Genomic DNA, 26367 nt, shown 5'->3' with positions numbered 1-26367 from the left:
CTTGCTATCCCCCTGTCGGAGAAACAGTTTCAGACTGAGTCAGGTTATGCTTTTAAAAAATCGTTCTTGGTCAGTGGGCAATTCTGGAATTGTCAGTGTGGATGGTTGGACGGAGATACTGCTGGGGCTCTCTCCTTGAACATCAGCAATCCCTGGGCTAATGGCGCTTCCACTTTGACATTAGGGAATTCCAGGTGACAATGACGGAATAAGTTATACATGCCCAAATGATGATAATGTGCAATTTGGAGGGGAAATTAAGAAGTGGTGCTGTTTCCACAACATCTTTTTTCTCATCCGTTTGGTGGAAACATTGGAGGGGAGGGAGAAGCTGCCAAAGCAAACTTGGAGAGCTGCTGCAGCGTTCTGCGATTCATGTAAACCATACACACTGCAGGCATAGTGTGCCAATGATGACATAGAAAGATATGAATCCTAGTGGCATGGGTGCTAATCGAGCAAAGTGTTCTATCCTGGATGGTGTTGAGATTTCTTGGGCAGAATCTTCTGCCCTCTCCAGTGGCATGTTTGAAGGCGGGAGGGCATTTAATTGGCTGGGGGAGGGTGGCGAGTGAGCACCTTGCCACCTCTCTCCCGATTGAGTGCAGGGTGGGAAGGCCTTCCACCCATTGCCAATTGAGGCCCTTAAATGGAAAATTAATGACTACTTAAGAGCTTCACCCACCACCATTAGTATTAATCCAGCTGTGGGTGGGCCTGCTGTCACACGGTGAGCACGGTGAGTAAAACTGTGCGAGCTGCTTGTTGTCTTTGGCGTGGGGGCGGGGTAGGGGTGTTCCTCCTTCAAAGGCACTCAGTGCCTGATTGAGGGATCTGGCATCGGGAAAGGGGTGGCCCACTGAAAGCCACCCTTCTGCCCTTGCTGCAAACCAACGCCTACAGCACAACCCGCACCCTGTAAAACCCCTCACACCGTTACTCACCTGCTGCTGTATGATCCCGGGCCTCCAGTGGCTGTCATTCTGGCAGCAGCCACCGACTCCCAATGGCGCTGCTCTTCAAAAGGGCTGCTGGCCTCTGATTGGCTGGCAGCTCTCAGTAGGCAAGACTTCTGCCTCCCCCTCCCCTGGGTTGCTGATCTCAAGAAAAGACCACTGCTAGCCTCGCAATTCCTTGTGATTTGGCAGGCCATCCCCGAAGGTGGCATTGTGGATCTCGTGCTGATTTTCTAGCCAGCAGGCAAGACCCTGGTTGCTTCCACAATGTTCCACCCCTTGAGTGGTGTGGCATTATGCTCCTGATTGATCCTTGTAGATAGTAGAAAGGTTTTGAAGGGTCAGGAGGTGGCAACATTTGCCGCTGAATGTGGCTGGTTCATTTAAGCTTCTGATGACTCCCAAGATTTTGGTGATGGTGGAATTCAGCGATGGTGCTGTTGTTAAAAGTAGGAGGGGGTTGGGCTCTCTCTTTTTCAAGATGATCATGACATCACACCAGTTCCAGTGAATTAAAAAGCTTTAATTGTTTAAATAATATGCATTGAACACAGACAGCAACAGTAGGTTCACTTGCAAATCCCAAGGAACCTGCTTAAGCACCAAACAAGTGGCATTTTTGATATATAGTTGCCAGGACAAAAAATCTTAAACAGTTCTGATTTGGTAAACAACACAATATCCACTGGAATTGTAGTTTCAGTTACATTTCTCACCAGGCCGTGCCACCCAGACTGTTATAAACCCCCCGCTCCCCACCCCCACCGGTGACAGCTGTGTTATGTTAAATGGCCGTTACATTTTCCTGCAAGCAGTAGAAAAATGTCATTCTGTATAAAAGTGAAATTGCTTATGAACGTGCTTTTGACCATTTTCTGCGGCTGCCAATGTTCTTTTCAATCATATCTCCAACTCCACTCACGATATGCACCTTTCCAGGGTCTTTGGTTTATATACAGCCCCTGCACTCAATGACTTTGGAACCTTTTGAAACTGACAACTAATTGAGACATGCTAAATTGGGACACCTAGGACTGAATGCCTGAAAGCTGCCAGGTGACACCAGTCGTGTCCGCCAGCACCTTGTACAGATTCTTATGTTCTGTTGTCACAGTGACTGAGGTAGGAGTTTTGAAAATGATGGTCCAAAATTAATGGAGGTGACTCGGGAAATTACCGGATAAAAGGCTGATAAGTTCGGAATGAGCCTTGTATAGGTTAGCACGGCAGGTACATAATTCAAACCAAATTCTTGTCCATGAAAGGATATATATCTGAATAAAAAAAAAGGAACTGCCTCTCGGGATGTTGCTGAACGTAGAGAAACCTGGGCAGAAACAAATCTCACAGGCAAATCGAGAGGCACTGGTGCTAAAAAAAAACTACAATTTTCATAGTGCCTGATTTCAAAGATTACCTGCACAATTTGACAAGCTGCTGGCAGTGTCATCATCTTGAACAGAACCACGGGAGGCATCGGTTTACCTGATCTAATGTGAAGACGATTAACTGTTTTTAAAAGGATGTAATTTCATTGTATCCCTGTCCAAATTTATCAGGGAAACTCTGCCCTGCTTAGACCTGAATCAAAGCTTAAGTGATTTCTCCAGTGAGCTTTCATTTCTGAAATGCTCCTCTTTAGCACCATATATAGTGTTGTCCTGGATCGCTCCTATTAGAAGTGGCATGTGTAAATAATAACTGGGACAATAATGAAGAAAATGTTGGCAAGTAAGTTTGGATGATTGTCACGTATTTTGATTCTGTAACCTCACCATGCTTGCACAGAGTTTGAGGCTGTGGTGGTGGAACATCAGCAGCTGCTGTGATTTCACAGCCATGACACTGAGGGCCTGTTGTACTTGTTGGTGAGCTGTACAGCTGGCAGATGATCATAAGGGTCAAGGTGGGCAATGAGGAACGACTAAGTAAATGGACAGGGTAGGTTTGGCTTGGAGCAAGATCATGAGAAAATGACAGAGAAAAATAGTTCTGATAACATTTTTGGAATTGGGGAGAATAACCAAATAGGGCTCCAGGGTGAGTTACTATGGGATAGATACTGGTACAGTTTTTTTGCTGTGATATACAACTACTGTATATTTAAACATGTCAAAGTTTAAGAAACCCATTAAAAAAAAATCCCTTTGAATAGTTTCTATGATATATACTCCTAGATTATTTCCCCATCGTGTGGCCTACAGTGTTTAGTGCTTAAAGCTTAAAGAATTTAAGACAGTGTCAGCGCTCACTTTATTATGTGGCCAAGTAGCTTAGAATTCTGTGACATGAGATGGCCCTATCCTGGGCTCTCAAACTCAACTACTGTTATCAGAATGCTTCATCCAGCAGAGGCAGAACATTGGACAGCAAATCAGCCCACATGTTTTCTGACAACACAAATTTGCAGAGGGATAGTCTTTAGAGTCTCTCTCAATTAGAGAGCTCGTGTGGCCAGGGAGAGGGAGCTAAAAAAAATATAGATTTGAATCCAGGTCCCTGAATCAGTGCTACCCAATAACTATTGCAATAGCCCCTACTTAAGGTGAGCCATGAAGGTTTAAATATTTTGGCAATTGGACTATTGTACGATGGTGGGTTTCCCATTATGATATATCATACAGGCAGGTAGGAGTCTAAAAAAAATTGAAATATGGGGTTTACTTCAGGCAAACTTAAAAACATTTTAAAAATTCAGCATCCCAGATGCTTCTTTTAATAATTCAGTTGTATCCTTACTTCCCATTGCCCAAGTCATTGAATCACCTCCAAATGGACTGCAGTTTCGTATAACAATCTACATTGCAAGGCCGTCATTCTTGGTGTCAAAAAGTTAATATCAGTAAGAGTTTATTTTTCACATAAAAATACTGTATATCCTTCAGGAATCTTTAGTAGGTTAATACAACACACAGAATATGGATACCCTGGCTAGTAGGATTGTTAGAAGATCTCAATAGATTTGGGGGTGAATGTTTTTGGTGCATGGACTGGGGGGAGGGGTGACCATTGGTGCCAAATGCTCCCATTTCCATATTAAAACAAAGTGACAAGATAACAATCTGTTTTGGGGTCTCAGACTTGTAAATGCTTAATCCATATATGGAAATAAGCTGCAAAATACAAAGAGATTGTATCGAATACAACAGGGATCAAGTGTAGAAATGGCACAGGAAGTAAATGACAAATTTTAATGTATCTCAGCATATGTATAGTACACTCTATTGTAGCCCAGACAGGATCAAATCATCAGGTAGCTCATCAGATCCTGTCTGGCTGCTTTGCTCTGTTTATTTGACCACATTGGCACCAGGAAATCAAATTAGTCAAATATGGCTAACACAAAATGCATAAAAATGTTTAGAGGACACATTCTAAATACCCATGTAACAATATGTGGGGAATACTGGAGGCACTGGCTCCTTCCTTCCCAGGGATGCAACATTAGGAAAGCACAGTAACCAACAGCTGTGTATTAAATTGCTGTCTTCACTCTGGAACCAGCCAGTACAATGTGCAGATCTGTAACTGCCAAGGGAAATAAAAGGTTTCTCTTCATCCTTGAAGCAGGACTTTAACCCAGGTATGTATTCTTTAATTTCTTCTGGCCCCCTCCTTCTCCAGTCCCGTTCCACCCCCACTGCCTTAACTAGAGGAAAGAACTTGTATCCTAGACAGTTTGCAGAATGAAAAGTGAATTCAATCACCACCAGGATGCATTTTGAAGAAACTGTGAAAGGGAACCTAGGTTCCTAATTATTCTAGTAGTCCACAGCACTAGTGCCTAATTGAAAATGATGTATATACCAGTGGTATTCTTCTTACAGCTTCCTAAACCAGAATGAAAATTAATTACTACAACTTTCTAACGTGGAGCCAGTAGTGTCTACCTAACAAAGAATGATGTGAAGAAAAATGAAGCCATTATAAATTATTCCATTGAACAAAGTAAGATTAAGATTGTTATTTTTTATGGCTTTGTAGATACACACAATAAATCTAAGGCATGTCTCAAACCTGCTCTACTTAATAGTAGCATACTGAGGGATAGGTAGCTGAAATGCTGACTCACTATTGAGGAATCAGGTTTCATTAATACTGCAGCTGTTGGAAGAAAATGTCTTTGGTTAAAAAAAAACAGAAAATGATCAAACATTACAATCATGTTCAAGGATGTCGTACATACCAGTAAAATGCATAGTTAAATGTTAAGAGCACTAACATATGCTTTGTGTGTGATTGCCTTGGCTATGCTTGGAGAGGGATGTCAGTAGTTCTAATAAGGTATTAACTATGCAAGGATGCTCTGGTTTGATTTTCTTTTTAAAAAGTGTGTGTGTTGGATATATGTCCAGAAAATATTTTTCACAAAAAGGTTCACAAGGTGGCTTTCTTAATGAATAAGTCAATTCTGAACAATACCTGGAAGGTTTGGAACTGCAAATAGTGTTTTAAGTTTCAAAATAAAATCTCAATCCGCCATTAAACGTTAAAATGCATACTTGCACCTGAATTTAAAGCCCAGGACTGGAGCGAAGATATTATTGGTGCCAGAGGTGCTAGTGTCTCATTGACTGTTTTATTCTCTTCTAGCTTGTTTGTGAACTGTACACCTGCTCCCTTAGTATTTCAGTTAAGCACCATGCCACGTGCATGACAATGTGTTACCAACAGTTCGAGGGTAGCTCTGTCGTCAGGAGGTTGGATGCAAAAGCTGATCACACATTTAATAGAACTTCCTTGACCTTTACCCTGTCTAATAAGCAGCACCACTCAAATCCTTAAAGCAAATGATGAGGACAGCATGTTGGGAGTTGGAGGCAATCTCTTCTTCAGGTGGATTTACACCAACAGGCCAACTCAGCAAGGAAGAGAAAAAACATTCACAGATTCTTTCTCGTGCAGGTCAATACTTTCATCCTCGGGAAGTCCCATTTACTCCATAAAAGGAACCAACTAACATAAAAACAATCCAGACATTGACAGAAGTCTTGCTCGTAAGTTCAAGAGGCATTGTCTTCATGGAAACATGAGGAACCATTTTGTACTTGGGAAGTCCGTTGTCAGTGTAACTTCACGTCAAATCTTTCGCACTGTCTAAATCATATGCTAATGAATTTTGATGTAGCAAATTGTGTGCTTGCAAACACTGAAAAGGTAGCTAAATGCTTCTCCTGAAGACAGTGTCCTTTCACTGATTTCAATTTTGGCATTTGCTGAATTCCTTGATTTCAAGAGACAATTACCTTGAACAGAAGCTTTTTGTAAAGGCACACAAGAGTATGCGCTGGGTGGAATTGAGCTTTGCGCTATTAAAAGAAAATCATGCTCAGGATTTGAGCGCTGGAGGCAAGGCTGGTATTTATTATCTACTCCTAGTTACCCTAAGGGCATTAAGAGTGAGCCATATAGCTTGGGACTGGAGCCATGTGTTGGATTGTTTTAGTATTTGTCGGCCCAAATTTAACAAATTCGTTTCCTAATTTTCTCTGTTGTGACGGGAACTCACAACGCCTGGCTTGCTAGTCCAGCATCATTACCACTACGCCACTAAAAAATTGAACTTTCAGAACAATCTTGAGTGAGTTTTTTTCTTTTTCCTTAATGTGTTATGATATTACTGTCTTCTGTCCAGCTAACCCTAGGATCTCAAACCTTAACTCATGTTGTATCTTATTCAATGGCTATCTTTGTGAGTATGAAGTCCAGGAAGACCTCTGCACCTTTGCAGTATTTTAAGAAGTGGCATTTTACACCAATACATACATGGGCATACATTCCAGAGCAGGTTTAAGCATAATTCTCGACTTCAATGTGTGCTGAACAATTGGTAAACCAGCAGTGTACATGCACAGAAAATGGCTGCCAGTCTGATAGAAGCAAAATTGTTATAAACCCTTGTCATTTTTCTGTATGGTACCAATTCAGATATCTGTATATTTTGTACAATTAAAGAACTCCTACAATGGCCAGCCCTCCGATACTTAAGTAATAAACCTTCAGGCGTACAGCTTGTGAACCTTTCTTTTGTAAAACAAGTGATGATTGAACTGGGCCTAGTTCATTTCAAGTAGGCACCAACCAGGCCAGAGTGCCTTCAAACACAGTACTAGAATCCAGAGGCAAAGGTAGAAGACTGATTCCTAGCTGTTGTTGTTCACTAATATTCCAAAAATTCAGTGCTAGAGAAATCTAAATCCATAGGAGCTTCGGCCTCAAAGGATAATGCTAGTGTTCTTGTATGGCTGTTGTAGGTACAAAATAAACCAATCCAAGTTGCCGAAAACCTTCATTCAACGGAATACAATTGGATGACATTGTGATGATTTTTTTTTGGTTAAAGAGGACTGCATTAAAGAACACAAAACAATCCAATTTAATAGCAGCAAAGCACCTTTCCCAGAAGTCTCTACTTTGCCTTTAGTGAGTCAGAATGTCTATGATGAACACTCTCGAGCGTTTACCCCTCCCTCAGCGTGAACCTGTAGGTCGACAGGCTGAACCTGATGTTGGTCAGGTCTTTTATTTACAAGGACCACTTTCCTGATACAGCCGGTAATTCCTGAGGTGAATTTTCCCCCTGTAAAGAGTTCAATGTCTGGAGCACCACCTGAGGATAGAAAGGAAACATTACACCAGGGCGGAGATATGGAGTAGAAGTTATGCCGCACAGGTTCTTGGCGTGGGATCAGGGCACACAATTTGGTGGCATGCATGCCGCATGTGCACAAGTGGTGCTTCTGGTCCATTAATTAAATCAATAACATTGTTCAATAATTCAAGGTAGTCAACAACATTTTGGCTCCTCTTATTAACGATTAATAGCAATAACAACTGCCACTTATACTGCATCTTTAACATAATAAGACACCCTAAAGCACTTCACAGATGTGACTCTGAGACAAACTTTGACACCGAGCTACCTAATGCAATCCTTGGACAAGATGACCAAAAGCTTGGTCGACAAGTTAAGTTCTGAGGAATGCCTTAAAGGAGGAGAGAGGGGTAGAGAGGCAGAGAGGGTTAGGAAGGGAATTCCAGACCCTAGTGGCTAGGCAGCTGAAGGTATGGCCAACAATGGTGGACTGATTAAAATTGGGGATACGCAAATGCTAGAACTGGAGGCAGAATCCTAATGAGACTTGAGGTGTCAGCAGTAGCTCCGTGGTGCCACTAGCACCTGTGACTCAGAAGATTGTGGGTTCAAGCCCCATACTGTGAACTTAATCACATATTCTATGCATATCTCCAATGCAATACTGAGCAGGCACTGCACCAATGCAGGTGCAGTCTTTCAGAGGAGACCTTACACCAAAGTCCTGTCTGCCCTCTCACGTGGACCAATGAAGAACAACAGGGGAGTTCTCCTTGGTGTCCTGGTCAACTAACAACACTATCAATAGATCTTATGGTCATTCATAGCATTGCTGTTTTTAGGATCTTGCTGTGCACAACCTGACTGCAGCCTTTCCCTTTACTGCAACAGCAATGATACTTCCAAGGTAATTAATTGGCTGTTAAGAGCTTTGGGGGCATTCTGAGTTTGTGAAAGGCAAGCTTTTCTTTTTCTCTTTCTGTCTACAAGACACCTTCTGATGGGACAGGGGAAACAGAGGCTATCCAGTCACCACTCCACGTTCTGACATTAAATCAGCTGAGCTGATGAAAATTACCTCATGAAAATTCACACTCACCCAAATAGACACTTCCCCTTGTGTTCACCATGACCTTGTCTCCTTTGGACTCTCCCCTCACAATCTCGTCACCATCCACTTGGATATATCCCAATTTTCCTTCTCTGTGGAGAGAAATGTTGCTTAGATTCTGAACAGACTCCAACTTCACATACACATTGCTTGAGCTTTAGACATCATGAAAAACATTTGACCTCAGTCTGATATCGTTTCAATTTGCTGCAAAGTTCAAAGACGAGCTGACTGGGAGTAGCTCAACTGGGACCAGTTCCAATTCCCATTTAGCTGGTCAACTGGGAGCTAGTCAACTGGCCAGCTTGGAGCTAGTCAACTGGGAATAGCTCAACTGGGACCAGTTTCAATTCCCATTTAAATTTGAACCAGTTACAAATGATTTTTCCACGCGGGATACTCAGATTCAAAGGAAAACAATAATTAGAGGGTTCTGAATGAAGATCATACTTTAAACATTAACCTTTGCCTTTCAGATGATGATTAACTTTTTGGGAACTTAGAACTTGTTCTTGGTTTCATTTGAGATTTACAGCCTTCATTTTTTTTTCATACTGGGCCCTATTTTCCAGTGCTAGCAGAAATGGGCTTGTTCTGGCCCAAATCTTAGGTACGCCCACAGTCAGGAGCGCCAGCTGTGTCCAACTTTCCAAGCTGAGCTCCGTTCTCTTGTTCAGTTGGGTGTAAAGAATCCCATAGCACTGTTTGAAGAAGTGCAGGGGAATTCTCCACATGTCCCATTCTCACTGAGCATCCTGACTGTTTGAAACCTTGTTTTGTGTAAATTGGCTGTTACATAACAACAGTGACTACACTTCAGGAACAACTTCAAAGCTTTCTGAGGACATGAAAGGCACTACATAAATAGAAGAAAAAACTCTGTATTTATATAGCAACTTCCACATCCTCAGGATGCTCCAAAAGGTACTTGAGCACCACTTAATACACTGCATAAGATATTGTTGATAGGGCATTTTTATTTTTTATTTTCATGCGATGCAAGTGTAGCTGGGAGACCACCATTTATTGCACATCCCTAATTGTCCTTGAAAAGTTAGTGGTGAGTTGCATTTATGAACCACTGCAGTCCAAGCAGGTATTTAGATATTCTATAACTTTTAGGGAAGCAGTGGCATAGTGGTAATGTCTCTGGGCTAGTAATCCAGAAGCCCAGGCTAATGCCCTGGGGACATGGGTTCAAATCCTACCACAGCAGCTGACGGAATTTAAATACAATTAACAAATCTGGAATATAAAGATAGCCTCAGTGACCATGAGAACCATCATCGATTGTCGTAAAAACCTATCGGGTTCACCAATGTCTTTTAGGGAAGGAAATCTGTCATCCTTACCTGGTCTGGCCTATATGTGACTCCAGATCTACTGCAATGTGGTTGACTCTTAACTGCCCTCTGAAATGGCCTGGGAAGTCACTCAGCTCAAGGGCAATTAGGAATGGGCAACAAATGCTGGCCTTGTCAATGACGCTAGTATCCCATGAAAGCTAAAAATGGACAACTGTGTGGCTTGCTAGACCATTTCAGAGGGCGGTTAAGTGTCAAACACATTGCTGTGGGTCTGGAGTCACAAGTTGGCAGATTTCTTTCCCAAAAGGACATTAGTGAACCAGATGGGTTTTTACGACAATCTGGTAGTTCCATGATCATTACTAACATTAGTTGTTTTATCCCAGATTTATTAATTAATTGAATTTAGATGATTCCAGCTGTCGTGGTGGAATTTGAGCTGAAACATTAGTACGTACCTCTGATCATGATTCCAGTAGCATTACCATTATACTATTGTACATATTAACATTACCAGAAGTGTATTTCCTCACCGGACAGCAATTATTCTATGCCATTCCCCGTCATTAATCGGATCTTCTGACAGGATATTGGCTTCACCGCTTCCCAGCTGGTAACTGAATGGAGAAAAATAAAATGTGCAAAAAATTGTATCACAAAAAACATTAGAGAAGAATCTGTTGTTACTGTGCCACAATTCTGAGGTACATCATGAATGGCTGAATATGGATGGGAAGAGGAGTAGGCAGTTCAGCTCCTGGAGCCACTCAATTTGATCATGGCTGATTTGTACCCTCAACCCTGCTATGCTCCATAGCTCCCAATACCCTTACTCCATGACCTCCACCACCGGTAGGACAAGGAGGCAGGTCCCAAATCCACCCCAGCCGTAACGGGGAATTAAACACCATGCTGTTGGCACCAATCAGATCCACACCTGCCATCCAGCCAACTGCGCCCCCAACTGCTGTGGCAACATACGCTTTTACCTGCATGTTGTAATCTGGAGCTATGGATTGTGATGGTAAAGGCTCCAATTTCTTTCCATCTCATGGCTGACCAGGAATCTCTCCTGCTCTTACCACCTGCCATTGGCATGTATTGGAAGGGTTTACTCAACCCGTTATCCTCGTTGAACACACCTTCCTTGACCAACAAGTCCTGGAGTGGGACTTGAACCTGGAGCTTCTGGCCCAGAGACAAGGATGCTACCCACTGTGTCACAAGACCTCATGGATTACCACTACCCACAGTGATTTCAATCTGAAATGTACTAGCTATAACGTTAATATTATTGCTCCTTGTTTGGGATTCCTCCATCAGAGAAAACAGTCTTTCTGTATCCACCCTGCTGAATCCCTTTAAGACTTTGGTTAGATCACTCTCAACCTTCTAAATGCAAGGCAACATGATTCCATGAAAGGGATATTGCCATAGACTGGGTGTTTGGTATGTTATTTTACAATAGTGAATGACAGGTGAGTGTACAGTGATCAAGTGATGACATCCATTATCATTAATTATATCTATCTCCATAAATTATTTGGATCACAGCTAATTGAAAATAAGAACAGAAAAACAAGCCATTATACAATAGCAAAAACTGTTGGTGTCATCATACAGATGCTAAAGCATTTGCCCCATGTTCATTTTTTTAATGGAGAGTATCAACCCATTATTTTAAAAGTGATCATAAAATCAAAGGATAACTACAGATAAGGAAGGCTATTCATCCCTCCCACCCTATCCTAGCTCATCCATCCAGAAATACTCTACAGTTCCCCCATTGCAGGCTCGAAAATGATGCTGGATTTGTCACCTGCAATGCTCTACCCCGGAGTCTATTATATATGTTGGTTGTTCTATGTGAAGAAGATTGCCTGATTTCTGAGGTGAAGGCTCTGTATCAGAAGCAACCACAAGAATATAATCCAAGCTTACATTCTACTGCAGTACTGAGGGTGTGTTGCACGATTGAAGATGCCATCTTCTGTGTGAGGCATTAAACTGTGGCCCCACATGCCCTCTCAGGTGGACATAAAAGATTCCACGTACTATCTGAAGAAAAGCAGGGGCATTCCCCCTGTGTCATGGGCAATAATTATCCCTCAAGTAACTTCAGTAAACACATTACCTAGTCATGATCACATTGCTGTGGCTGTTTGCTGTGTACAAACTGGCTGCTGTGTTTCATATATTACAACAGCAACCACACTTGACTGTACGGCACAAGTACAGTACTGTACTTCGGGATGTACTGAAGTGATGTCAGGCACTATATGAATGCAAGTTCTTTCCTTCTTTCTAAATTGACCTGAATTATCTCTGGTATCACGAGCACGTTGACCTTTTTCTTTGAAGTGAAAAGATTCAAGACTCAATCGTGTGAATGGGACAGAATGGTCCCTTTGAAGCCTCAGTGAGCCACTGAGCCAGACAGACTGGACCAGTCTCTAGTCTGACATGAGTTTAGTGGTCTCAGGTAGATAGATGACTGTGTTCCTACCATTGACCTCAGTACCTCAGGTGAGAACGGATGTCATCCTATCTGTTGGTTCCTGCTGGAAATCTCTGGGATTGGCCTTAAATCTTTGGGTGGCTGTTCTGGTAGTGAAGATGCTGCAGCCATTTTGATGTCAAGGCCTCATTTAAATAAATAGATGAGCTGCCCACCTAAAAACGGGCATTCTGATGCAACTGACCATGTTCCATATTATCCTGGCCAGCAAGGCGCATCTGGGACAGGGTGGGGGGAGCAAGTGGGGGGGGGGGAAGGAAAGAGAAAGCAGGTGTTGCAGAACTTGGGGTGGCATCAGCCCAGAATATTTGTGGTGCCTGGAGAACCACAAGAGACTTACTCTTCCTGGCCCACAAGAATAATTGAAAATTCTCCTTCTCAGGGTCTCTGTCAGTGAAACTGGACAGGAAGTTCACAGTGTCACCACTAGTTCTATCCTATAATGGTGGTTGGAATCTGATGTATGTCATATGAACTTGATTTGTATATTAAAGTGACACCCATCTGAAACTGGTAGGCTGCTTGGTGCCCATGTTAAGGTGGCGAAAGGAAGACTGTTGGCAGTAAAGAGGGGAATAAGTCTACTGACCACATTTCGAGGCCAATAATACTCTATTAACATTGAATTTGGCAAGTTAAAATCACACAATGTCACAAAATATGAGGCAAAGGACAGAAGAATAAGAGTATCTGTACAAGCCTTCAACTATAATGGGTAGGCATGGAGAAAGAAGAGCATACTAATGCTCACATGTACAATGCAATAGGGACAGAGGAAGCAGAAAGGAAATTATACGTTACACAACACACAACTATGTTATGGTCTTAGTGTTACATGACTGGAAGAGCTTTCTGGGCCCTGGGTGAATAAATAAGTTTTTTTCATTGAATCACATCACACCTTGCTTGCCTTACCTGAAGAGCACGTGACCATTTTGTAGACCGAGAGCGACAAAGTCCTTTCCTCTTCCATTTTCCCCGTGTTTCTACAAACACAAGAAAATCTATTATTGACAAAAATAAAACTAAAGCCAGCAAGCTGGAAAATACACATTGGGCTAGACAGCCAATGAACGAAAGAGAAAGCTTAACATTTCATCAGAACTTAGAAATCTGTTATCCTCTTCACTTATAACAACAGACGACTTCTCTTTGTGAGATATGGAACTGTAGGCCCCAGTTGAATACAGGCATGTATGTAGAGAATAAAAATGCTAAACATTGTGATCTATGACAAGGATTCAGATGATATCAAACAACAGAAGTTAAAGCAGTTTGAAAATATTTAAAACCCCAAGGTTAGATTATAATTTGTACGCTATCTGATTTTGTAAAAATCTATATTAACACTCATGTCTGCATGCTTCTCCTGTTGTAATATTTCTGTCACACTTTTCTCTCGCCTTTTCCTATTATAATTTCCTACATTGACATTTATAATGCAAACATCGTATGTAAACCTGCCATTCTGTAATTACACCCTCCCACCAATAGTGGCACCAAAGCGCCTTAGTTCTGTGCCTCTCAGCAACTCAGCCTATACTGCAGAAAAATTCCTTTGCGCCAAACAACTCTACTTCCCAAAGCTTTGTTAATTGCCTACAAATAATAACATAATACCAAAGTATTATATACAAATAAGGACAGGATGCATGAATGTAGAATGTGCTGAATCACAGAGAAATGTTTCAACTATCCCACTTCACCTGATCTTGACTCCCATGTGCAATGGCATGGGAGATTAACTCATGTTGTTTCTTTCTCTGTCTGTTGTGATGTGGGATGTGTCTGTGTGTAGGGTGGGGGTTGGGGAGCTGTAGCAGAACACAACTTGTTTTGGTCACATTACACTCCAATATTTGCTCCTGGTTGCTGTTATTCACTGAATTGTATATTCACCGTGACTGTTTGTTCCCCATACCTTGTATCTAACTATTGTTCAAACCCTATATGCAACATATACACAAGGCAGGTGATGTCCTGGTGTTAACCTTTCCTGTGAAGTAACCACTGTGAATCATTTGATAACCTTGTCTTGCATATTTATCAACATGAAGGAATTCCCATCTTAATCCAATCTTCCCCAGAGGTTCTTCATTATCCCAATGTCAGCTTCAAGATACTTTTAAAACTGATTCCAGGATTCTCATCTCCACTCCTCTCTCTGGAAGCCCATTCCAAGAGTTGACCATGTTTTTATGTGGAGAAATGTTTCCTGATTTCAGTCCAGCTTTGGCTCACTGGGCTCAAGAGAGTGATAGACTAATGAAATGAGAGAGTAATACTGGAGTGAGAGAGTAATAGACAAATTGAATAAGTTACCACAGGTCAGGAAAGCAGAGTACAAACCTCCTGTGTGATCTGTACTGCAGTATGGCCAGGACAAAATAATTGCCTAGGTTTTATATGATGAATGTTATGTTGATGATTGTTTAATTGTTTCTAATGTGTGAAAAGCACCCAACAAGCACCCATATACGTCAAGACGTACATTTCTGAAAGGTGCTGCACCAGTATGTTGCACAGCTGTTTCCGAAAAGCCTTGGGAGGAAGAGCTGTAAGAACAGTTATGCCCCAATTTTATCCTTAGCTCAATGAGAGTTCATTCTGGAACTAATTCCATAGATTGTGACAGCCCTTCTGATACCATGGTCATTCACCTTGCTCTTGTGTGAGTCTAGATTGTGAGTGTTAGCAATCTATGTAACTAAGGCAGATAATGAAGCCAAGTCCAATCCTGTTTGGACCAAGAGTACAAACTGAGATTACGTGACCACAAGATATGGCTGGTTTGATCTTCTCCTTTGAGAATATCAATCCTATTTTCTGCTCATCATCCAGAGTAGTTTTGAATTTACTTTTCAAAAAAAAAAATGAAATCGCTGATTATCTTGCCTGTCATGATTCAGCCCAAAATGAATTATTCTGATAATTTCATGTCCATGTGTGTCTTTAAATGTATGTGCGTGGGTGTGTTGGTATGTTTGTGTCGACAAGAGTGTGTCAGCATCTGATAGCGTCCCTGTGTCTGGGCAATCTTCACATACCTTAACAAATCCATCTGTGACAATTCTCTGCATAATTTAGAAACATTTAATGCTGAATTTCCACTCTGTTGCCAAGACATACAATGTTTCCTTTGCAGACTGGGATCATAAATTCAGATCAGATAGTGAGCTTCCAAAGAACAGCAGAGAGAAATACAGGTCTGTTTTTGAGCTACTGGTCTATTAAAAGAAACAGCATCATTCTGCTTTATTTCAGGAAATTAGCTATTGTCAATTCAATAATGGGACAAAAGCATTCCTGGCTCCTGGCTTTAACTCAAATCACAAACAACTGAATTAAATACACACCACAATGGGAGTGACTACTTGATAATTTCTTTGTCAATGATTTAGTTCCCTTGTTGGGAGGATCTGGAGCAGCTCAGTCCTTTAAATGGCCTTAAAATTCTGGTAGCAGCAGGCCATTCTGAAAACTGGATAGGTCCTCAGGCTGACCTTACTGGGGGAAATGGCAGGGTCTAACTGGAGGGAGTACAGGGTCACTCTCCACTCCCATTATTATCCCACTGGATGTCAACCCAGCATTCAAAGGGCAGAGCTCTCATCTTCCCCCACCAGGAGTGAGGCTCGGACCCATTACCTCCAGGCTCAGGGGAATGTGAACACTGTGCCAAGGTTCATTTCAAAAATGTCAAAGGAACTATAATACCAGAAACTGTAAGAGCACAGAGTATAATCAGCAAAATGTCAGCAGGCAAGGAAGGCCTATCTGAGGAAGAGGATTCACAGGTAAAACAGGCTAAACATGAAGTCTGCGGCCACAAACACAATCAAAATGGCCATTAGGTCAGTGCACTTGGAGCTTCTGCCCCTCTGGTGCAAGACAAGCATCCAGTCATAATGAGGAGCTAAACGATGTTTGCTCAGTCATTACAAGGTGGCATTGCTACTCTGGGTGCAGATTGGGTGAAATTCCAATATTTCTTCATGGTTAAGTTGTACCTGCTGTAGTATACAAGTCTGGCACATATAGGGTTAACATGGAACTGAGTACAGTACCGCCCACACAATGATGTAAGAGAACAGCTGACCCACATCTACGGGTCAGTCTAGTGTTGGACAGAGCCGTGTGCACAAGCAAGCATGGAGACAGCGCCTAGCTTGAACCCTTTACTGTGTATATGTACATAGTTCTTGTAGTTAATAAATACATACAGTTAACCTACTTAAGACTATGAAGGCTTCATGATGACCTACTGAATGGTATCCAAACCCTACAGGCCTGCCTCTCAATCTAATCAACAGACAGGAATTTCACCCCAAGATATCCAGGTATAAATTCAACTGAGACTAAAGGGATAGCATGTGCAACCTAGTGGCAGAACTGGCAATTACAGATCAAAACACCAAAGATTAACATTAAAGCTCATAGTGAAGTGTTGAAAGCGAGACCCCTTAAAGGATTATTGCCATCCTGGTAAAAGGGACAGGCACATTGGTGTCTGAAGATTTGTAAACAGAGACAAATGCAGTAATGGGACTTGCAATGCAGTAATGTTATTACATTAATGTCTGCTGCTAAATATTTTATATTTGTCCATTAAAATGCATATAAACCAAACTAAAACTGATAAACACACACCTGAATAGGGCATTTGTATCTTAGAGTTTAGTGTGATCTCAGAATTCAGGAATAGTGAAGTGTCCTGGGGACAATTTTGCACGAACACCACAAGAACGCAAGAAACAGGAGTAGGAGTAAACCAAACAGCCCAACGAGCCTGCTCCACCATTCAATACCATCATAGCTTCAACTCCATTTTCCCATCAGCTCCCATATCCCTTAATTCCCTGAGGGACCAAGAATTTGTCTATCCCAGCCTTAAATGTATTCAGTGATGAAGCAACCACAACCCTCTCGGGTAGAGAATTCCAAAGATTCACAAACCTTTGAGTGAAGAAATTTCTCCTCCTCTCAGTCCTAAATGATTGGCCCCTTATCCTGAGACTGTGCCCCTGTGTTTTAGACTCCCTGGCCAGCAGAAACAATCTCTCTGTGTCTACCCTGTCAAGCCTCATCAGAATTTTGTAGGTTTCAATGAGATCATGTCTCATTCTTCTAGACTCTAGACAGTATGAGCCCAATTTGCTCAGCCTCTTCATCAAAAGGTTCTGATACTCGTGGGCTGATGAACATTTTGTCTTCAGTATTATCAATATGGTGACTTTTAACAAGGCTATACTGAATTGGTATGAAGTGGGGCGGGTGGAGGGTGCAGTGGGGGCTGTGGTGAAATTAAACTGTATGATGTATGGTGCTGAAGTGATGCCATGCTCCTGAGAGTTTACCCACAGCCTGTATGGATCATCAAGCAAAGTTCAGTCAAGCAATCCTTTCACATTGTGTTGGATCTAAAAAAGCAACCAGGAAATGGCTGCTGCTGCCTAGGAATACAGGAATTGTTGCTTTATCATTTTTTCTTCTGTTCCCTGCCTAGCAAACAGCCAAATTTTCAGGTTAGCTGGGTGCTGTGGCGGGGGTGGGGATTGGTGGCGGAGCCAGCAGCAGGAGGCCATGGGGTCCGTTTCTATGGAACTCCGGCAATCAGTATCCCAGGGCAGGCTGCAGACAGGGGGTTGGGGCTACAGGCAACAATCAGCATTATGAATGTTGAAGCCAGGAATGAGGGGCTGGATGAACACTCCTGCCCCTCCTGGCCTAGCAAGGAGTGCTGGGAAAAGGAATTGATATTGTGGAGTCATTATCTCCTCCTCCATATCACTGCCTTGTTTCATAATCAGGAACCTGTAGTGTGGAAAAACTATAGGTCAATAAATTGTTTGTTGATTTTACAATTGTTAATTGGGTTAGCTGGAATAATATGGTCACACTAGGAGGAAATATAAATACGGCTATGGTAACCATCGATTCTTTGAGGAGAGCTAAGTCCACTAGGTATTTCTCCCCTGCAAATGCTTGAATAAAACTTTGATATTCCGCACTTTTCTGCCTCCAGACTGGTGCTTGAAATTCCCACAAGACGTGGCACAGTTGGCAGGATCTCCAGGATGGGACCAAGGAGGGCACTCGTGACTAACAGCGGACAGGTGAGTACATTTATATACCACCCTTTAGATGGAACTGTTGGAGCGACGGGTCACCCCTCCGACTTGACTGGGATCCGAATCAAAGTAAAGAGGCCAGACCTGGAGTCTCGAAGTTGGCACAGTGCACGGCACACGGGTGTTCCTAGGGTAAATGGAGGCGGTTGCCATTCCTTGGACAAATGCTTAAGGATTGTTGGGCATACAGCAGGAAAAAGAAGGATGTCCAAACAGGAAGGGTCATCATGCAAGGTATAAAAAGGTAGCAGGAGGCTCATCAGCAATCTCTGGAGGTGCAGAACATGGAGGGGCCTAGTAAATGATACACTGCAATATTTAATACAGGCACATCTGTGGCCAACACTACTGACCTGGCCACATTGGACAACATGGGATTTGGGGAATAGGATTAAGAATATTTTACGGAAAAATAATCAGAACCAAGATGCTCACATTCTGAGCGTTCACCTGCAGGACATTACTATCATTTTCGAAGCCCACACCTCGTAAGATCAGAATGCCTCTTATGAGACAGCAAGAAATGATCTGTGTGGTACCGATGGGAATTGTATTGCTGAACAGACTAGGGAAAATATGCGGTAAATTCATAACGGAGAGTTCCCCCTCTGCATGAGTAAAGAACAGTTCCTCTCTTCATTGTGTAATATTTCAAAGTTTTCAATAAAACACAAGTTCCAAAATTTTATATTAACTTGTCAGGACATGTTTGAGGCACTTACCACTCCCTGCCAGAGCAGGGCGCCATTAAGCGATGTTGTGTGAATCTCCATTTCAATGGTTTCAGGAGCAGTTGGAGAACTGTGAAAATTCAACCACAGAATTTTTAAATGGAAGGAATATAAATTTCTCTCGACTGTCACAGTGCCTTCCCAATGTACCCAAAGGTTGCGGTTCATAAGGTGCATGATGTCTGTGGCCTTTCATGGAAGAGGAAGGGGCACAACTGCTGTAAGGCTGGACTGGAGAGTGCCTTGAGGCCTGGGTGTTAGGCCCGAACCTGGAGCTTTCAGTCCTGGCTTTCTCTGCTATTTCTGTCAGGCCGTGCGGAACTTCAGTCCCAAGGTTGGCCATATCAGAGGGATGTATCTGGGTGGAGGGAGTTTACACACCCCCCAGTCTGGTGGAAAGCGGTAATCCCACTGAATTTTCTGTGAGCTGACAGTTTGGTTACTGCAAGGATAGAAATGGCCGCCCATCAAGAGGGACCAATCCTGGGTCGTGGGCATGGAAGAAAAGGCAGAATTCTGAATAAAGGAGGTGATTGGAATATCTGAAGATACTTTCCTGTGGGCAAAAGTTTGCCACCATCTGCCCCTGACTTTGGGGAGGAGAGGGTGGGTGGCAAAGATTTATTAAAGAGACAGAACCTTTCCCCTGGTGGGATCAATGCTCAATGGGCTAATCCTGGCCGGGGATCAAAGCCTGGTGGATTTTAAATCCATAAGAGAGAGAAAGTCAACTGATATCCTTTTAAATCCACATGCTATTGAACCCCCACCCTTCACAATCCAATAAAGATTCACACATTGTTACAGCTATAATCACTGGTCCTTCCAGGAGTGGTCTCAGGATGTGTGACTCACAACTAGACCTGGCAGGTGCCTTAACTGTCACTCTGACACTCACTCATTGCTCTTACCTCCTTGGGAACATCTGTTTTGGTAACACGATGTATCCTCCATTGTGGAAGAAAGCTCCATACTGCACAGGAGAGTCTGTATAAAAAGATAATATTGAAAGCTTACACCAGTAATAAGCCACAGGAATCGAGAACCTCCCTTTCTACAGCGCAAATTTCCATTGAGTGATTTTTTTTCTCAATCATTCGCAGGGAGAACTTAGAATCAAACAACCACTATATGAGGAGCTATTACATTCTTTGCCATCCACCTGATCTAGGCCTCGCTAAGATACATACTGGCTTATCAAAATATTGTTACTGAACCACCTTAAGTATTTTGATTAAAGGTTTCATTACAGCTTACTAATCCTTAAAATGCTTCCTCCTCATCATCAGGCTTTATCTTTATGTTTTTGTGTAACATGTTAATTCAAATAAAGTGGGATTAAACACTCATTATATGTCCTTCTAATTACTTAGAAGGGAGTCAACAGAACTCCAATCTTCATTGTATTATCTCACCAGTGCTTTGCCTACCCTATTTGGGCTTCATCTAATGAGATCCCACTCAACAGTGAACTTTTCAAATCAATTGCGAGATTACAGTTTTAGCCCTGACTGTTACTCTGTCACTTTTATTACAATATTTCTCTGGGGGAAACGGAGCTTTTCTCTTCAGATTTTAAAATAAGATCTCACTTCCAGGAAATGGATTCCTTTTCCCGCAAAACTATTTTATTCGATCAGCTGAAATATGAATTGTATAAAAGTTCACACCAGCTCCTGTAATAATGCAGCTGTGCTGCGGTTCACAACAGTCCATGTGCAGATCGAACAACAATGGGAAGCTTTCATTTCACTCATTTCCACACTCCAGTGACAGGCTGATAAGAAAATCACACAAATGAAATACATTTTTATGTTCCACCCCTGAATATTCCTCAGCTGTGGCCCAATATCAAAACTTACACTTGTTTTTAATCAATGTTTGAGGAAACTCTGCAAATCAGAGATTCCCTCTACTATTTCCATTTGACACGAAAACCCAATGAAACAATGAAGTACCCCACCCCACGCTGTCTAGGCCCAAGGCCTCCCCATCTGTGACCTTACCTCTCACTTCGCAACCCCAGACTTGCTCTCTCCTCTCCTCCCTCCGAACCCTGTCCTTGCCTCTCCTCTCCTCACCTTGAACCCTGGCCTTGCCTCTCCTCTCCTCCCTCTGAACCCTGGTCTTGCCTCTCCTCTCCTCACCTTGAACCCTGGCCTTGCCTCTCCTCTCCTCCCTCTGAACCCTGGCCTTGCCTCTCCTCTCCTCCCTCCGAACCCTGGTCTTGCCGCTCCTCTCCTCCCTCCAAAACCTGGCTTTGCCTCTCCTCTCCTCACCATAAACCCTGGCCTCTCCTCTCCTCACCCCTGGTCCTGGCGTTGTCTTTCTTCCCCCTCACCCCAAACCCTATACCCTTCCTCTCCTCTCCTCACTCCAAACCCTATCGCCATGCCTCTCCTCTCCTCACTCCGAACCCTGGCCTTGCCTCTCCTCTCCTTACCCAAATCCTGGCCTTGCCTTTCCTCTCCTCACCCCAAACCCTGGCCTCCTTTCTCCTCACCCCGAACCCTAGCCTTGCCTCTCCCCCCTCAGTGCAGTATCCTGGGTGAAGCCCCACTTCCCAGCAATAATAGCTCCCTGGAATATGACTGGGTTCCTGATCCAAGTCCTGTTCCCACCTGCTGGCCCTGGCGTCACTCCTAGCAGGAGAAACTTGAAGGGGGCCAGGGCATTAAATTGACCTCAGGCACCCCACTGAACTCTCTGTGAATGACAGATTCCCTCCCAACCCACACCTGAGTTAAAACCAACCCTAATCATTTGTTGCAGTCTTCTCATTGCAGCCCAAGGAAGCAAATAGAATAGAGAGAATTAGAGAATTAAAACTGGAGGTCACCCCTAACCCAAATCTCCAAATATCGTTACACATTCCTGGACACTGCTGGTGACCATGTTATAGAGCCCTCTGTACCTTCCTGATCAGGGAACCTGCAGAGACACCCAGAAGCAGACATCTCACTTCCCTCTCTCACCATCGTGCCTCTTAGAAGGAGAATTAAACTACGTAGCAGGAGACACCCAGGGTGTAATATCACCCAGGGGAAAGATCAGGGAAAGAACAAATGGGTCACACCAGAGACTGGACATGGTTGGCAGAGTTTCCTCATATGGACCCTTCACTTTATGCTGTGCAAATGGCTTGCTATGTAGTGATGGTGAATAAGTGGCAAAAGAAAAGAATTGTAATTGTGTAGCACCTTTCACAATTCAGGACATCCCAAAGTGCTTTACAACCAATGACGTATTCACTGTAGCAATGTAGGGAATCGTGGCAGCAAATTTGTACACAGCAAGGGCCCACAAACAGCAATATGATAAATGACCAGATAATCTGTTCCAAGTGCTTGTTGAGGGGTAAACATTGGATGGGAGACATGGGACAACTCCCCTGCTCTTCTTCAAATTGTGTTGTGGGATCTTCTATGTCTACAAGAGGGGGCAGATAGCACTTGGTTTAATGTCGCATCTGAAAGACAGCACCTCTGACAGCACAGCATTCCCTCAGTAACTGCACTGGAATGTCAACCTGGATTATGTGCTCACAACTCTGGAATTTTAAGACTGTATGCTTCGCCTCCCTGGAGCTTCGATGGGAAATCACACAATCTTCCTGACACAGAGTGATCAACATGTGAAATAATCAACAAAAGGAAAAATGCCCAAGAAGTGGGCCAGGTTTCCATGGGCTGCTAATAGTATGTTCATTATATTGTTAAGATATACAGGTGAAGGGCATTGTTTAATTAAGTACTTTGAGTACCTGGAGAGGGAACATGCGGTGTCTGCAGGTACACTTGAGGCCTTCTGTGACCGGTGGACGTTGCAGAGGCTAGAGTGCATCAGCAGCCCCGAGAACATTATTTTAATTTAATAAGTTTCCTTTAAAGCTTTGTCTTTTTGTTACAGTGCTCCTTTTGGGACTTTCAATTAGTTTGTTAGTTAATTTGTTTATTTTATTTGTTTTAAAAAGGCATATAAAAACGGGACAGCTGGGACACTGGGTGTGAGAGGAGAGCCATGAGACTGAACAAAAGTCAATTAACTCTCTCAGGAATGAAAGCTGTGTCTTGCTTTTGATACCAACCGGTTTAGATTTGATCAACATTGGCAAGGGAAGTGGTCAGTGTTTTAGGGTAGTACAGTCAATGTGAAAGGAATGGCAGCTCAACCCCACACTAAACAGAGGGCACAGGAACTCCACCAGTCAAAGCTAGAAAAGCAAAAAAAAACTTGCCTAATATGGAACAAGCAATAAGCTCATCAAAGTTGGACACAAAGGCAATGAGTTGACCTGTAACAGCTCTCAGGGGTTGCCACACTGTTGGGCCCAGATGATACTTATTGCTACACCAGGATGATAATGCACCAAGGGCATAAAGCAGCATCATTTCTGGAGGTGATTGGTGATGCCTCCAAAATACCCTTCATATGTATTGAAATGCATATTACAGGTTGAATTATAATTTCTTGTTTTATAATCATAAGATGCCATCCATGGCTCAGTGGTAAAATTCTTACTGCTGAGTCAGGAGGTCGTGCATTCAAACCCCACTTGAAGGGCTTGAGTACTTAATGTACGGAGGGATTGTTGTAGAAGTCCTGGCATTCAGATGAACGTCTGCGCCCTCAGGTGGATGCTTAAAAAAAATCTTTCCAAAAAGAGCAGGGGAGTTCCCGCAGTGCCCTGACCAACATTTGTTCATCACCAAAATAGATTACCTGGTTATTCTCACAATGCTGTTTCTGGGTGCTTACAGTGTGCAAAATAGCTGCCATGTTTTCTCCATTATAACAGTGAACACGCTTCAAAAAGTACATCAATGGCTTTGAAACAGGTTAAGTTTTTAGGCAACAAAGTGGCAGATGGAGTATAACGTGGGGAAGTGTGATGTTATTCACTTTGTTAATAAGAATAGAAAAATAGAATATTTTTTAAAAGGCATGAAACTCCTAGGTGTTCAGAGACACTTGGGCGTACTTGTACAAAGAACACAAAGTTAGCATGCAGGTACAGCAAGCAATTAGAAAAGCAAATTGCATGTTAGTCTTTATTGCAAAGGGATTGGGGTACAAGAATAAAGAAGTCTTGCTACAATTGTACAGGGATTCGGTGAGACCACATCTGGAATACGGTGTGTGGTTTGGTCTCCATATTTAAAGAGCAGCATAATTGCCTTGGAGACAGTACAGTGAATGTTCACTTGGTTCCTGGGATGAGAGGCTTGTCCTATGATGAAAGGCTGAGAAAACTGGGCCAAGACTCTTGAGTTTGTAAGAATAAAAGGTGATCTTAATGAAGATTCTGAAGGGGTAGACACAGAGAGGTTGTTTCCCCTGGCTGGGGAAACTAGAACATGGGGGCACAGTCTCAGGATAAGGGGTCAATCATTTAGGACTGAGATGAGGAGAAATTGCTTCACTCAAAGGATTATGTATCTTTGCAATGCTTTACCCGAGGGTTGAGGGTGCTCCATCCTTAAGTATATTTAAGTCTGAAATGGACAGAACTTTGGTCTCTTGGAGGTTCGGGGGATATGGGAAGCTGGCAGGAAAGTGGAGTTTAGGCAGTAGAGCAGCCATGACTGTATTGAATGGTAGAGCAGGCTCGAGTGGCCCCATGGTCTACTCCTGCTCCTTCCTCTTGTGTTACAGAGGGTGTGAAAAATGCTATAGAAATGCAAGCGTTTTTCTTGTTTCCTAATTTAACAAGCTGAAAAACAATCCTCCCTATAAAGCGTAGATAATAGTATATATAGTGAATAGAGAATAATTTAATTATACATGAGTTCCTGATCAACTAGCAATAAAGTCAGCAAAAGGGGTCCATCCCCCTGTGAGACTGTATGTATTGGGAACATGGGCTATATTCGCCTGACTAGACCCAGCACCAAAGTAAATACAAGTCAGATTAAAACACTCACATCAAATGGAAATTGTATGTATTATCAAAATAACAGACACCAAAAAACTAATGTCACATGTTACAGCTGGAGTTTTGACTTGCTATGTATATCATCTGAACCCTTCAAACTAGCTGATTGTTTGTGATTACTCCCTGGTGTCTATTATTCTCGATGCAATCATCATTTTATTAATAAGGTTTTCAATAGTTAGCCTTTAAGCTCCATTCTGGGGAGGGGAGATAATCAAATGCAAGCATGGATTGTAACCTGTTCTCCCATAAGACAGAAAATGGTTTATTTGCAATGTTAAATAGTTTTCACACTGGCTGCTAAACATATTTTTAAAATTTAACAGAATCACCCATCATTTAAACATGGAATCAACTGTGCTTCCAATTGGAAAAAAAGCTGTACAAAATTATCACTAGATGTGTTGCTGAATGCTAAATTCTGATAACCATTTAACATAATTTGCAATCCAGCAATATCACCAACTACTAGGGTTAATTTTGTTAAAGCAACTGGTGAATCCTTTCATATAGTGTGCCTTGAACTACTATGAGCATGGCCAGCATAGATTTCTCGTGTCCTTATGTAGATTCAATAATGAGACAAGGGGAAAGGTGCTGAACCTGAGCTCCAGATGAACTTGTCCATCAATAGTCCTCATTCGCACCACATTTCCCTGTTGAAGACAGTGCTGCTCAGCACGTGCTCCAGGATGAACAAGTAGTCAGACACCCAATCCTCAGCTGAAAAGGTTTGTGTGGTGGGTGATTAAGTCACCAAAGCACTTCATTCTCAACAGGAGGAGATGCATTATGTTTTTTGTTTAAACATTTTCTTCCTTCTCCCCCAAAAGTTTATATAACATGGGGTGTCACATTAGACTGGGTTATCTCATTCCAACAGGTGCTTTAAGGCACTATATGAAAGTGTTAGTATATGGTCAAATTTAGATTAAAGCTAAATGATGCACTACAGGATTGATTTGGGCCAAGAGCTTTCCTTTAAGCCCAAATCAATAGCAAATTATTATCCTCCACTCTATTACTTCCTTGCTATTTCTTTACGCACTCCATTTTCAAGTTACAACACGAACATCTATTGGA

General features: G+C 42.5%; 1 protein-coding gene and 1 long non-coding RNA gene across 2 annotated transcripts in view; both read right to left on the bottom strand.

Annotated features, from left to right (window-relative positions):
- Positions 1-1458: 1458 nt before the first annotated feature.
- Positions 1459-26367, bottom strand: part of hspg2 (heparan sulfate proteoglycan 2) — a 524258-nt gene continuing 499349 nt past the window's right edge. The window contains exons 87-92 of the mRNA XM_078558280.1: positions 20261-20336; positions 19341-19419; positions 13403-13473; positions 10503-10586; positions 8651-8754; positions 1459-7566 (exon numbers count right to left, since the gene is read on the bottom strand). Coding sequence (XP_078414406.1) covers positions 7394-7566; positions 8651-8754; positions 10503-10586; positions 13403-13473; positions 19341-19419; positions 20261-20336 — 587 coding nt within the window. The 3' untranslated portion in view covers positions 1459-7393. The remainder of the gene's footprint in view (positions 7567-8650; positions 8755-10502; positions 10587-13402; positions 13474-19340; positions 19420-20260; positions 20337-26367) is intronic.
- On the bottom strand, positions 21414-21784 carry LOC144690611 (uncharacterized). Its single transcript, XR_013578916.1, has 3 exons — positions 21760-21784; positions 21497-21524; positions 21414-21458 (listed from the first exon to the last, which is right to left on the bottom strand). It is a non-coding gene; the product is annotated as an uncharacterized LOC144690611 (long non-coding RNA).

Source organism: Cetorhinus maximus, chromosome 15, assembly GCF_964194155.1.
Source record: "Cetorhinus maximus chromosome 15, sCetMax3.hap1.1, whole genome shotgun sequence".
NCBI lineage: Eukaryota > Metazoa > Chordata > Chondrichthyes > Lamniformes > Cetorhinidae > Cetorhinus > Cetorhinus maximus.
This window is presented reverse-complemented; position numbering and strand designations above follow the sequence as displayed.